This window comes from Chelonoidis abingdonii, chromosome 7 (assembly GCF_003597395.2).
Source record: "Chelonoidis abingdonii isolate Lonesome George chromosome 7, CheloAbing_2.0, whole genome shotgun sequence".
Lineage (NCBI taxonomy): Eukaryota > Metazoa > Chordata > Testudines > Testudinidae > Chelonoidis > Chelonoidis abingdonii.
This window is the reverse complement of record NC_133775.1, coordinates 62,512,361-62,524,734: the sequence shown is the minus strand read 5'-3', so window position 1 is coordinate 62,524,734 and position 12,374 is coordinate 62,512,361. Positions and strand designations below refer to the sequence as shown.

The 12,374-nt window shown below is 46.1% G+C and overlaps 1 protein-coding gene across 1 annotated transcript in view; it reads right to left on the bottom strand.

Moving 5' to 3' along the window:
- Positions 1-1,610: 1,610 nt before the first annotated feature.
- ADCY10 (adenylate cyclase 10) overlaps positions 1,611-12,374 on the bottom strand; it is an 86,252-nt gene continuing 75,488 nt past the window's right edge. Inside the window, exons 31-35 of the mRNA XM_032806111.2 lie at positions 11,630-11,745; positions 9,534-9,651; positions 8,676-8,871; positions 6,663-6,851; positions 1,611-2,012 (exon numbers count right to left, since the gene is read on the bottom strand). Of these exons, the coding sequence (XP_032662002.1) occupies positions 1,824-2,012; positions 6,663-6,851; positions 8,676-8,871; positions 9,534-9,651; positions 11,630-11,745 (808 nt within the window). The 3' untranslated portion in view covers positions 1,611-1,823. The remainder of the gene's footprint in view (positions 2,013-6,662; positions 6,852-8,675; positions 8,872-9,533; positions 9,652-11,629; positions 11,746-12,374) is intronic.

The window sequence follows — 12,374 nt, the reverse complement described above, 5'->3', positions numbered from 1 at the left end:
AAAAGCCTTCAGACCACATAAGCAGCTGCTCATCACGGACTCCCCCTTCGCCCTCGCCGGTGGCCCTTCCTAAGCAAACAGGCTGTGAATATCAAAGAATTCCCCTGCCTCCGCTCGCTTGAGCAACAGGAGCTGTGTTTGTTTTTTAGATAAGCAGCTCCGGGGAGCCCGGTCTTCTGGTTTGTTGTGAACAGGCATTCTGGGATACCACCTAATACCTCGGAGGCCAATTACAGCACTTTTGGTAGCCACACTTGTGGAGCAGCGCTGCATCACCAGCGCTGCAATCATTATACCCCAAGCAGACCAGGTGTACAGCCAGCGCTGCAGCCAGGGAGTTGTAGTGCTGGATGTACCTTGCAGGTGTCGACAGCTACTAAGTTGCAGTGCTGTAAACCCACCACCAGCGCTGCAACTCTCCAGTGTAGCCATGGCCTAAGGCTTCCAAGCCATGTGCTGGGCAGCTTGTGTTTGAAACAAAGGAAGCCCAGGTCACATGCGAAAAGACTATAAAAGGCAGCTGCATCTTCTCCATTTTGTCTTCAATCCTGCTTTTGACCTCCGGAGGAATTTTGCTACAAACTGAAGCTCTGCACAATGGACTGAATGACACATCCAAGCTGTGGATGTACTCCAGAGATTTAACTTAAGCCAGCAGTTTATTCCATCACTGCTACAAGCCTGAACCAAGAACTTTGCCGTTTGCTGTATATTAAATTGATTCCTTTAACCAATTTTAGCTCTCATCTATATTTCTTTCTTTTTATGAATAAACCTTTAGATCGGGGTAGGCAAACTATGGCACGCGTGCCAAAGGCGGCACATGAGCTGATTTTCAGTGGCACTCACACTGCCTGGGTCCTGGCCATCGGTCCGGGAGGCTCTGCATTTTAATTTAATTTTAAATGAAGTTTCTTAAACATTTTGAAATCTTATTTACTTTACATACAACAATAGTTTAGTTATATATTGTAGACTTATAGAAAGAAACCTTCTAAATACATTAAAATGTAGTACCGGCACACGAAATCTTAAATTAGAGTGAATAAATGAAGACTCGGCACACCACTTCTGAAAGGTTGCCAACCCCTGCTTTAGATTTTAGATTGTAAAGGATTGGCAACAGTGTGATTTATGGGTAAGATCTAATTGGTATATTGACCTGGGTCTGGGGCTTGGTCCTTGGGATTGGGAGAACCTTTTTTCCTTTTACTGAGGTATTGGTTTTCGTAACCATTTGTCCCCATAAGGAGTGGTGCTAGTGGTGATACTGGGAAACTGGAGTGTCTGAGGGAATTGCTTAACGACTTCTGGTTAGCCAGTGGACTGAAACCAAAGGCTTCTCTGTTTGGCTGGTTTGGTGTGCCTTAATAGTGAAGGAACCCCAGCCTTGGGCTGTGACTGCCCCACTCTAAGCAATTTGTCCTGAACTGATACTCTCAGTAGTGTCGCATAGGTCGCATCATTACAGTGGGTGGAGAATTGTAGTGCCTTTGTTGAAGAAAGTGCATTTTAGTTGTGAATGTTTAAAAAATATTAAATTAGACTTTCCTTTTTGGGAATAGCACTAGGCTCTGTTCCAGGTTATAAAGGAATACATTACTATAATGAAGAGCTACTGCAGAGTTTAATTAACAGTAAGGAAAAAATGGTCTAAGCAAGCCACAGTGAGACATTAGAACCTACATTTACCAAAGGAAAAGTGAGCAAATTTAGAGGATTTTGCAGAGAGCAGGTGTTGTACCATAGGAATATCATAAATGCTTACAAATTTGGGCAGTGTCGGTTACAAAGTGCTCCAGTTGGGCAGAACTACATGCAGCTCAGACATCGGGGATCTCAGGTTCTGGGAAAGGATTGTTAATATCCAATGCTGGCACCCGCAGCAAGTACTTGGTTTTATGGATCTCTGGAAAGTCTCTCTCTGTCATTCCTATTTTCCACTTGGGAAAATCTGGTGCGACCTTCAGCCATAAGTCTTCCATGGGGCCTTTTGCAGTGAACCACCACTCCTAGGGAAAACAAAAGGGAAATGAGAGGCCAGAATGAGACTGGATCTTCAGAGACAGCATTTCCAAGATGGTCAGGAAGGGGAGAAATCTGACAAGAGCCCTCTATTCTTGCTATCGATTGCTATCTATCCCACACTGCCCCACCAGCAAATCAGGGAACAAACAGGTTACACAAGTTGCAATTTGACCCTTGGTTCTCAGCTGGCTTTGGGGAAGGAGGTAATCTGCATCATTCATGCCTAAACCAGGCACAGCTCTCTTCCCCTTCCATGCTGGCTCAGCACTGCTGCTCCCCATGCTGTGACCCATGATACAGATAGCCCACACAGGGATGTTGAGGCCCCTTAAGCCCCTTTACTTACGCCCTTTTAGGATGTAAGTGAATGGTTTTCATTTGATGATTTACTCATGCTTCACGCTACAGAGACGCTATACTGGAAGTATAAATATTGTAGTGACTTATCTTTCTACAAAATACTTTATTGCAATAAAGCAGGCCAGCTGCCTTTACAATGATGACACCAGAACAGAACCATCAAACCACAGAACTGTCCTCAAAGATGATAAAAATGCATCTTGCAAGGGGAATTGTTCTCTCAGTTTGCCACCAGGGTGGAATTTCTCAGGCTAGGCTGGCAGAGCCTGTGGTTGGAAAGGCCGATTCCAAACTCAAGTCTTCCACATTTTGTATGGCAGAGTACTGTAAACAAGGAGCCAGAGAAGGATCTTACTCAAGTGGTTAGAACTCTACCTGTGTCCATCTGGTCTGGAAAAAGTTCTCAGACATCCATATTTCAAATTTCCCCTCTTCCTGGGGCATGTCCTTCTGATGAAGGTAGTTGGCCATGGTTTGTATGTCATCCTAGCTGTAAATTTCCCATACTTTTTTTTCCTCTTCTCCTCCAACTGTGATCGGACCAAGCATATTTCTGGCCAATGTCTTTCTAAAAGGCCAATCGCAGGTGCTTCCTGGACCCAAAGCTGTCAGCCTATTAGTATTATTATTTTTATTTGTATTGCCTCATTGTGCTAAGTGCTGGACAAACAGAACAAAAAGCCACCCCTGCCCCAAGGAGCTAACAATCTAAGACAAGAGTCAACAGGTGGATACAGACAGACAGGGGAGCACAAGGAAACAGTGAGACAATATTGGTCAACATGGTAGACTATGGTCTCAAAGCACTTGGCATCATGGCAAAGGAGAGTTTTAACTTCAGTACCCACACTGGCCTTTGTTGTCTTGGTCCAAAACAGAACTGTGCAGTTGGGGCCATGGTAGAAGCTCCTGTTAAGACAAACCAACTAGTTTTGAGTTTGTGTCCATAGTAAGCCATCATACCTTTCTTAGCCTAATTCTTTCAAGGGATGAGACAAATGTATCCATTTTGCTTCACTTCTAAATTCCAAACTATACACCCCAGCCATTTGCTCCAGTCAGCTCCCTGGGCAGGAGAAGAAAATAGGCTCTGTCAAGAAACGCAAGAGCTACGTTAGAGCACTGGCTTTGAGATATTTTCTGACACTACCTCACAAAAGGGTGTTAAAATTAGGTCAGGAACTAACACCCACCCCCCCCAATGTGGGGAGGGGTAGCTCAGTGGTTTGAGCATTGGCCTGCTAAACCCAGGGTTGTGAGTTCAATCCTTGAGGGGTCCACTTAAGGATCTGGGGCAAAAATTGGTCCTGCTAGTGAAGGCAGGGGGCTGGATTCAATGACCTTTCAAGGTCCCTTCCAGTTCTAGGAGATTGGTATATCTCCTATTGTTATTATTAAAACTCTTCCAGCGAGAATGCTTGTTGCTGTTATACATCCATTGCTCCTGTGGTTGCCTTCACTTGTTCCATGTCCTGTCTACATGAGGAGTGTACCGTGATTTTCATGCAACGCAAGTATGCTACCATCTGGCAGTGTCTTCCAACTATACCAGCTTCTTTGAAGGTGCTTCAGGGCACATGGCCCAGCAGATACGTAGTTACGTAGGTGTCTTGGCCAGACTGCACTAGATCTTTAGTAATGCTCCTGTTTTTAAGTCTTTCTGCATTGCTGCTTGTGAGCCTTTTACAGTTTTCTCTGCTTGTCTGACATCTGACAACAGCCAGCTGCTGTTCATCAGAGACTGGGCGTTTCTGTCCCTATTGGGAACAGTAGGCCAGGCAATCAGAAGGTGTGGGGTCAAGAAAAGGAAATTTGGGGTGGAGACTGGGTGTGCTGGGACCTACTGACCATGCAATGGGGGTGTAGGAAGGAAGGAGGAAAAGAGGGGAAGGGTGGCTTGTGCAGGGCTCTTACCAACACACACTCAAGAGAATCTGGGAATGCATTCCCTTCCCAACCCAAATCAGACCCCATCGGTACATTTTCACAACTATAAAGTAGCTTACCAGATCTGAATGGCATTTCTCCTGCTCTCCAGGGTTGAACCTGCAGCTGTCTCAGGAAGCACTGCATCAGATTCCTCTTACTCCTGGCACTCAGAGGCCTTCTCCTCTATCGCTCTCATAATGCAGTCTCCAGTACAGGGAATGTCCATCTCTGCCAGATGCTGGGAAATGCCATCATACATACACCTTCCCTAATTGCTTTGATCATGTGGTACCACAGGCTCTGGCCCTGTCCATAAGGCAATGAGTATCCTGATGTCGGTGCTGGCAAGCCGGCAGCCTGGTTGAATGATCCAATGAGGCATTGAAGAGATCAGATTGCAAATCAATCACCGGAAGAAGCCTGCCACTGTAGAAGCACTGTGCAGCTAGGGGCCACTCATGTGTGCTGCACTGTTTGTACAAGTAGGTGGGTCCTGGCCAGGCTGACTCCTGAAATGCAGACAAGTGACCAGTCAGGCCACCTCTGCAGTATGGGATTTAACTGGGAGGCCCATTTGCAGTCTTTGGGCTAACACAACGTTGCCCTCTGCTCACCATGACACTGAAAACGACTGAGGCTTGATCAAGGTGGACCTCAGAAAACACAGGTGGCTCAGCACAGTCTAAAGCATAATAGAAACCCAAGTGTGTGTGTAGATGTGGAGCATGTTACAGCCATTCTAGGGAGAACATGCTATGTTAACCATGACAAGTTTGACCAAGCCATGATGGGCAGGCAGGTGTAGACAGACGCATGGACAATATGAAAAGGAGATTTAATTTTGCAAATATAAAGTTTGCACTAGAGAGAAAACTACTAGACCCCTAAAAATGATGCTCCTGTAGATCTTCCATCAAAATTTACTCCAAAGCACAAGTTCCAGGAGGAACAGACCAGGAAGCAATGTTATTTTGGAATGGTTGGATGTGTACTAGAAATGGTCCTAAACCTGTTAGATGTTTTGAATGGGATTATATGCTTCTTAAACCATAGCCCTGAGAATCAGTCCAGTGACGTCAAGGTAAGTACTGTGCACACAATACTGGGTAAGACACTTGGGTTGAAATCTCAGGCTGCATCTCACTCCCCAGCTTAGCAGATGTGGGCTTGTCTACACTTACCGGGGGATCGACGCACAGTGATCAATGCATCAGCGGTCAATTTTGCAGGTCAAGACCCACTAAATCGACCACAGATCACTCTCCCGTTGATTCCTATACGCCACCAGATCAAGTAAGGGGAGTCGATGGGAGAGCATCCCCTGTTGACATTGCATAGCGTGGACTTCGTGGTAAATAGATCTAAGCTACATCGATTTGAGTTATGCTATTCATGTAACTTAAACTGCATAGCTTAGATCGACTTTTCCCTGTAGCACAGACAAGGAGTACTGCAGAGTAACCCTGGCAAGAGCTGGAAGCCTATTTGCTGGATTTTGTAAATAGTCACCACTGCAGGGTAAGCAGTAGCATAGTTAATAAGAGTCCTTGAGAGATTCTGTTCCATTCTATTGGAGGAGAGTCCTGATGATGTGGGTGGGTGTGGACATACACAACAGGGTGAAGGACCAGGTGTTGTGCATGCCTCTCCCCAAGCCTGGTCCCCAAATGTCATGCCAACCCCAGGTTATCTGAGAATATACCACAAATGTTAGTGGAAGTTAGCAGTCGGGTGGGCTTGGGGTGTATGTCACAGTGGTGGGGCAGTTCCCCGCCCCTGTCAGGAAGGAGTTAAAGAGCTCCTCTGGCACAACCAGCCTCAAGCCAGTGCAGTTGTAAGGCTTGTCCAGCCTAGGTATGAAGGAGCAGGACTGCAGTGCAGCGGTCCCTGACTCCCAGAAGCAAGGGTTGCTGACTGGGGAAACAGCTGGAGAGCCTTGCCCACCCACACCCTTGCAGAAAGGAGAAGAGCTGATACTTTTGCCCTTTTTTTGCTCTCTTTTGCTTTGGCTTCCCAAACTGTTTGTTTCGGCTACTTTAATTCCCCCTACCCCTGGGCAAGGGGATAGAGGCTTTAATCAGCTCTGGACTTTGCGACAGGAACAGTGCCCACCCTCTCCCCCAAGGGGTGCTAGGGAGGTATAGCCTAATGCAAGCACCCAACAGCTCCATCCAGAATTTCAATCATTTGCTTTCACAACCCCTCCCTTGACTTTATCTATATTGCAGCCATTAACCTGTAGCCAGCTCCATTTTCTTCTAGGGAATCCGAAATCCCTTCCCAGAGACCAGTTCATCTGGTGCTCAAAGCAAAGAGCTTTCAGATTACCAGCTCTCAGGACTTACATTGCTGATCTCCAGCCAGGATTTCTCCAGGAGGTTTCCATATATGTCACAGAGTTGGAATGCTTGGGATAGGTAGATTTGGCTCTGTTCCTCATTGCCCAACACCAGGAGGATATAGGCTTTCAGGTGGTAAACCCTAGGGTAATAGATAGGGCTTGTGGAGCATCGAGAGAGAACCTGGTCCAAGTCCTAACAAGAGAACAATTTAGATTCATGTCAGGATGACATCCCAGAGCTTTGAGATCCCTTTGCAGGAATACAGTATGCTTGAGCCAGCTGGAAAGAAACAGGAAACCTGCACAGAGATAGAAAGTAGCAGGGGTGAGATAAAAACCAGAAAGATTCAGACTGTATGAACTTGTCTTGATCATGCACTTAGGCAGCACTCACTAAACTTGGCTTTGCAATAGTCTCTTATCCGACCTACAGGACAATTCGTCTTTGGGAATTGTGCACTCTGTGTGGCTGATTTCTCTCCTACCTCCTGTCCAGAGGCCTAAAGATATGTTTCTTGCAAAGTGAGTGGGATGGGGACGAGGGAACATCTGGCACAGCCTTAATAGCATCTTTTTCCACATCTCACAATGTCCGAATAATCTGTCATGGCCCTCTCACCCCACAAATGTACATCAATTACTGGCCCTGAAAACATATAGTTGAAGGGCTATGATAATGAAATACTGCTGTTTGATCAAGGGTTTCCCCCACTTTCTGAGTCCTTCTACTGGCTTCCTGCCTCTTATTGCATCAAATTCAAGTTTCTCTGTCTTCCCTACAAACTCTACAATGTAGACATAAACCTAGCTGCACGGTGCAAAAATGTCAATGCCTTCTCCCCTCTTCCCTTGCATAGCTGGACACACACAAATATAGAACATCACTTTTGACCAGTTTCCACATTCCACGCCAAAAATAGAAGTGTGTATGTGTGCTTTGGGGGCACTTCATTTTGTCTGGGGATTTCTCCTCCTCTCCATTGTAGTGTATTATGGGGGGAGAAGAGTTTTTGCAATTCTTGCCATCAATTTTTGGATGAATCAACTGGAAAGAAGCAAAATTATGGTCAACCTCTCTCTCCACTTGGAATAGGCTTTGCATTGGTTATTGCTCATGCTGAGCTGTAGTGCAACACTGAAGGGATTTCAAAACCAAACCACCACCTGAACAGCCATTAAAACCATTACAGGGGCCCGAACAGGCAACTCGGTAATTCAAGGGAGGAGACCAAGGTTAGTAGAGCTTAGTAGATACACAGGGCTAGAGTGCTGCAGGTGTCAGGACCCTGGTATTGAATCCAAGTCCATTGGGTCCCCAAACAGTATCCCCAGTGTCCATGCCATGGCAGCATGCTGAACTACTATCCCTGACTGACAGCCTTGGTGCTAGAGGCCTACAGCCCCACAGCAGCTAGGCCCCTGATTGGCTGGACCGACAGCTTTCTCACTGGGCACCTGGACTATATAAAGACCCCAACAGGAAGAGGAAGCTGTCTGAGCAGCAGGCCATTGCTGCCTGGACCACCTTGCTGCCCTGCTGTTTTGCCTGACCTTGTCTTGCTGCTGTACTGTCTCACCTGACTCTGCCTTGCCTGACTGCACCTACCTATCTTGCTAACCCAAACCCTTGGATTGGATCTCCTGGCTACAGACCCCCTGTGAGAACTCTGACCATTGCCCCAGACTGCCTGTAATACCAATTGTCCTCCCAGTTACCAGACCACCCACACACCAATAGACCACGACTCTGGACTTCCCTCATCTGTTTCCCATCCTGACCTATCATGTGCCCAGTGTCTGAAAGAGAGGTGTGTAGGGAAACTTGACAGATGGCTGCTCCCAATGGGCCTGATTCAAAGCCCGTTGAAACCCGTGGAAAGACTCCCACAGACATCACAAGCTTTGGATCAAGTCCTCCATGTCTAGGAGCCACCAGGAGATATCCAGCCTCCATTTGCAGATGTATTACATTTTACAGTCTTTCCACATAATGTGGACTTCTCCTTCTCCCTCTCACCTTTAGCGTCTTAGTACGAGTCTCCCGGACCAATTCAGGCTTTTCCTCAATGTGTTTCCGTAGCACAAGGACCTCACACTCCAAGAATCTACAGAATCCACTGGTTGCAAAGAATGAGGCATTAGTTCTCCTCAGCAACCTTCTGGCCTTTTCAAACGGCTCCTTGAAGTTGCCCCACTGCTGAAGTCTGGCAAACCTAGATCACCAAGAGAGAGAGATCCACATAAGATTTGCTGTAGGGAATTGGACTATTGGACCAGCCAGTGGCACCGATCTATAGATGGAAAACTCACACTGCATGTAGCTACCTGCACAGTGCTATACAATGGGGAGAGGAATTCTTCCTAATGCATGCAGCAAAGCATGAGATATGATTACCACCCACTTAGATTGTACGTTGGGGGCAGTAACTGTCTCATTGTTCTGTGTTTGTACAGCACCAAGCACAGCAGGGTACTGGTTCACGACTTGGACTCCTAGGCACAATGATGTTGATTATAATAATTTAATGCAAACTAAAGATGTTTTTACTGGACCTAAAATTATCCATCCGAGGTATGTGCCATCATGACAAAAACTTTTCAGTTGCCCTTCCCTGCTAAGATGGCCTTAAGGCTCATCAACACCCCATTCAGTCCTCTAGTAGAACTGGCCCAGTTCTACCACCCTTACTCACATTGAGAAGTACCTGATCAGCCAAGTAGTCACACTGATTTCAACAGGACTCATGGACTAAATTGCTATTCAACATGAGTACAGATAGCAGAACCTAGCCCAAAGTTTCTGAGTTCCAACCCACCATATGGCAAAATAAAGATTAACACAGCAAAGCAATTTTGAGGAGACTTTGTATGTTACCAAATGGCCAGGGATGAATACAGCCCCAACATGATGCTGTTCTGAGACATAAGGATGCAGTTGTTTTCATTGTGCTGTATGAATTCCAGGCACTCTTTAAATGACTTAAATGAAAATCCTGTAAAAGAAATTTGCATTAGAAAAGCTGTTTCCCCTTCTGGTGGGGGTGTATTTCCCTATTCTAAAACTACCGTTAAGTACAAAGATAGTAAAGAGGGATCTTGGAAGTAGCTGAATTGCCTGGCAGAAAAAATCCTCAGATCTCGATGAAAATCTAAAAGGAATGCTGCAAGATTTGGAGTTTTAACTGAGTTCCTTGGGGTTGTCACAGGCTCTGTATCAGTGGTCTCTAGTGCAAGGGGAGAAACCCTGTACTGGGCAGAAAAAATGAAAGCATCATCACCCAAGTCTGCAATCCACTGTTAAACTGCCCATGTTTCTGTAACACCGACAGACCCCAATGGACAGCAGCTGGGATAGAATCTGAGACCTCTGGAGCTTGGTGCATGAGCTAAAAACCAGCTGCCTGTTAGCTAAGGTTGTGGAGCAGACTCATACTCTCACTCTAAGTGGTCTCATTGCCACTAGATGGGACAGAACACCTCACTCGGGAGGTGCGTGGGTTACATTTATTCTCCACAATGGATGCAATGCAGGGATGGGCAAAGCAATTCCTATGTTGTGGAGCAGCAGCAGTCCTTCCACAAGGAAGGTTGCCACTTGGATCGCATTATCCATCCTTCTCTTTCTAAAAGGAGGACCTCCTTAAACTACAGAGCATCCGATGAAGTGAGTATTCACCCACGAAAACTCATGCACCAATACGTCTGTTAGTCTATAAGGTGCCCAGGACTCTTTGCTGCCAGAATAAAAAGAGAGTTTCAGATTCTTCCAACTTCTTTGTCACTTTTGTAGGGGAAAAAAGCCAAATAACCTCAACCAAAAACCCAAAGAGAATTGACTTCAGCAGATCGCTGCCTTTGATCATGATTGTGAGAGTAACCTTGCCTACAATAGGTTATTAAACACATTTAACAGATACTCCAAGGAACAGACATTCCTACATTGGCTAGCTTGATGTAGCATGTAAAAGGACTGCTGGAGCCCTAGACTTTCACTGCAAGGAAAGTCTCTAGCCCTTTCCCTTGCAGAAGCAGAGCTCACAGCATAGTCAGATCAGTAGAGAGGCTAGACTTGTCAAAGAAAAAAGGTTTCCCATCGCCAATCAAAGGTTCACAAGGGAGTTCTCCCCTCTTGCAGACCTCAGGAAACCCACTGTAAGGTGGTGTGAAGTGACCACTTCATCTCCCAGCCAAGCCCCCTGTTCTCACCCAGTCCCCCCACTTTGTGGCTTTCTGAAGTCTGTACAAAGGCAGCTGTGATCCTGGAGACCTTAGGCCAGGTCTACGATTCAATGTTTTACCAGCCTAGTTAAGTCAGTTAGGGGAGTGATTTTTTTAATGAGATAGCTGTGCCAGTCAAAGCCCTAGCATGTAGCAGCTATACTGGGTGGGGAAAGGGCTTTTGCCAGTACGGTTTATGTCATTCATAAAACTGGTATAAGCTGTACCAGCCAAAGAATTTTTTTGCTGGAATAACTGCATCTCCATTAGCAAGGTTTTGCCAATTCAGCCATAGTGATATAGTTATACTGGCAAAGGTTTTAAGTGTACACAAGGCTTTAGATATGCGGAGTGCCCGGGGGCTAAAAGGAGCAGGGTGATTGGGGTACAGATGAGGGGAATTCCTCCATGCGGCTAACTGAAGTCTGCAGAACCCCAGTTAGCCTTAGGAGATTTGTTAGCCAACTTTACAACCTCCCACTCCCATTAAAAAGCTCCAGATTTGTATGAGAATATCCCAAAAGTTTCAACGTTTGCACAGATATCAACATCCCCTCATCGGAGCTACAACCCCTTTTCTGTTAAACCTTTTAACTCTCTTCTTTAAAACCATGTCAATTGCTGTTTAACCATAAACGAGATGCCAGAATGGCGCCACCATTTTTTGGCAGTGTTGACATGGTGACCATCCCTGTCCAGGAGTGTCTTTGCTAAGCAGGCCATTATCTGTTGTCCTCATCACCCAGTACTTACCAGCATAAAGCAAGAGTTCTAAACAGAAAGAAAAGAAACAAGCCATCCCAATGATTCTCTCCTCCTCAACAGCCAACTTCTCCAGCCAGCTCAGTACTTGCACACAGTCTTGGTACCTAGACATCATGGAGAATTATTGCATGACTCATTTTATTCTGTTTCTCCCTTATTCCTTTATTTTCTTTCCTCTTTTCATGTCTCATTCTCTATCCTCCCATCCATCATTCCACTCTTATATCTGTAGTAAGTGAAGGCCCTAATAAAGGCCCAGTATGAGGCCTGAGGCCTGAATTAAAGTAATGGTTAAGACTTTGCTAACATAAAGCAAAGTGAAGCTGTGAGCCAGAGGCAGGCCCTGCTCACAAAAGCTGGCAAGGAAAGAGCTGATGCTGCAAAAAGATACGTACCTAAAAGATACTGAACACTAGAGATCAGAACATTCACATACTTGCACATTCCACACAGATAACAAGGAGCAGACTGTGACAAAGTTCCTCCTCTACCTTGGTGGGTCCTGCACTTCTTGGCAGATTTGCTCACCTCAGTGATCTTCCCCACAGTCTGGGTCAAATCCTCCTGTGTCTGATCAGGAGTTGGGAGGTTTGGGGGGAACCCGGGCCCGCCCTCTACTCCGGGTTCCAGCCCAGGGCCCTGTGGATTGCAGCTGTCTATAGTACCTCCTGTAACAGCTGCATGACAGCTACAACTCCCTGGGCTACTTCCCCATGGCCTCCTCCAAACACCT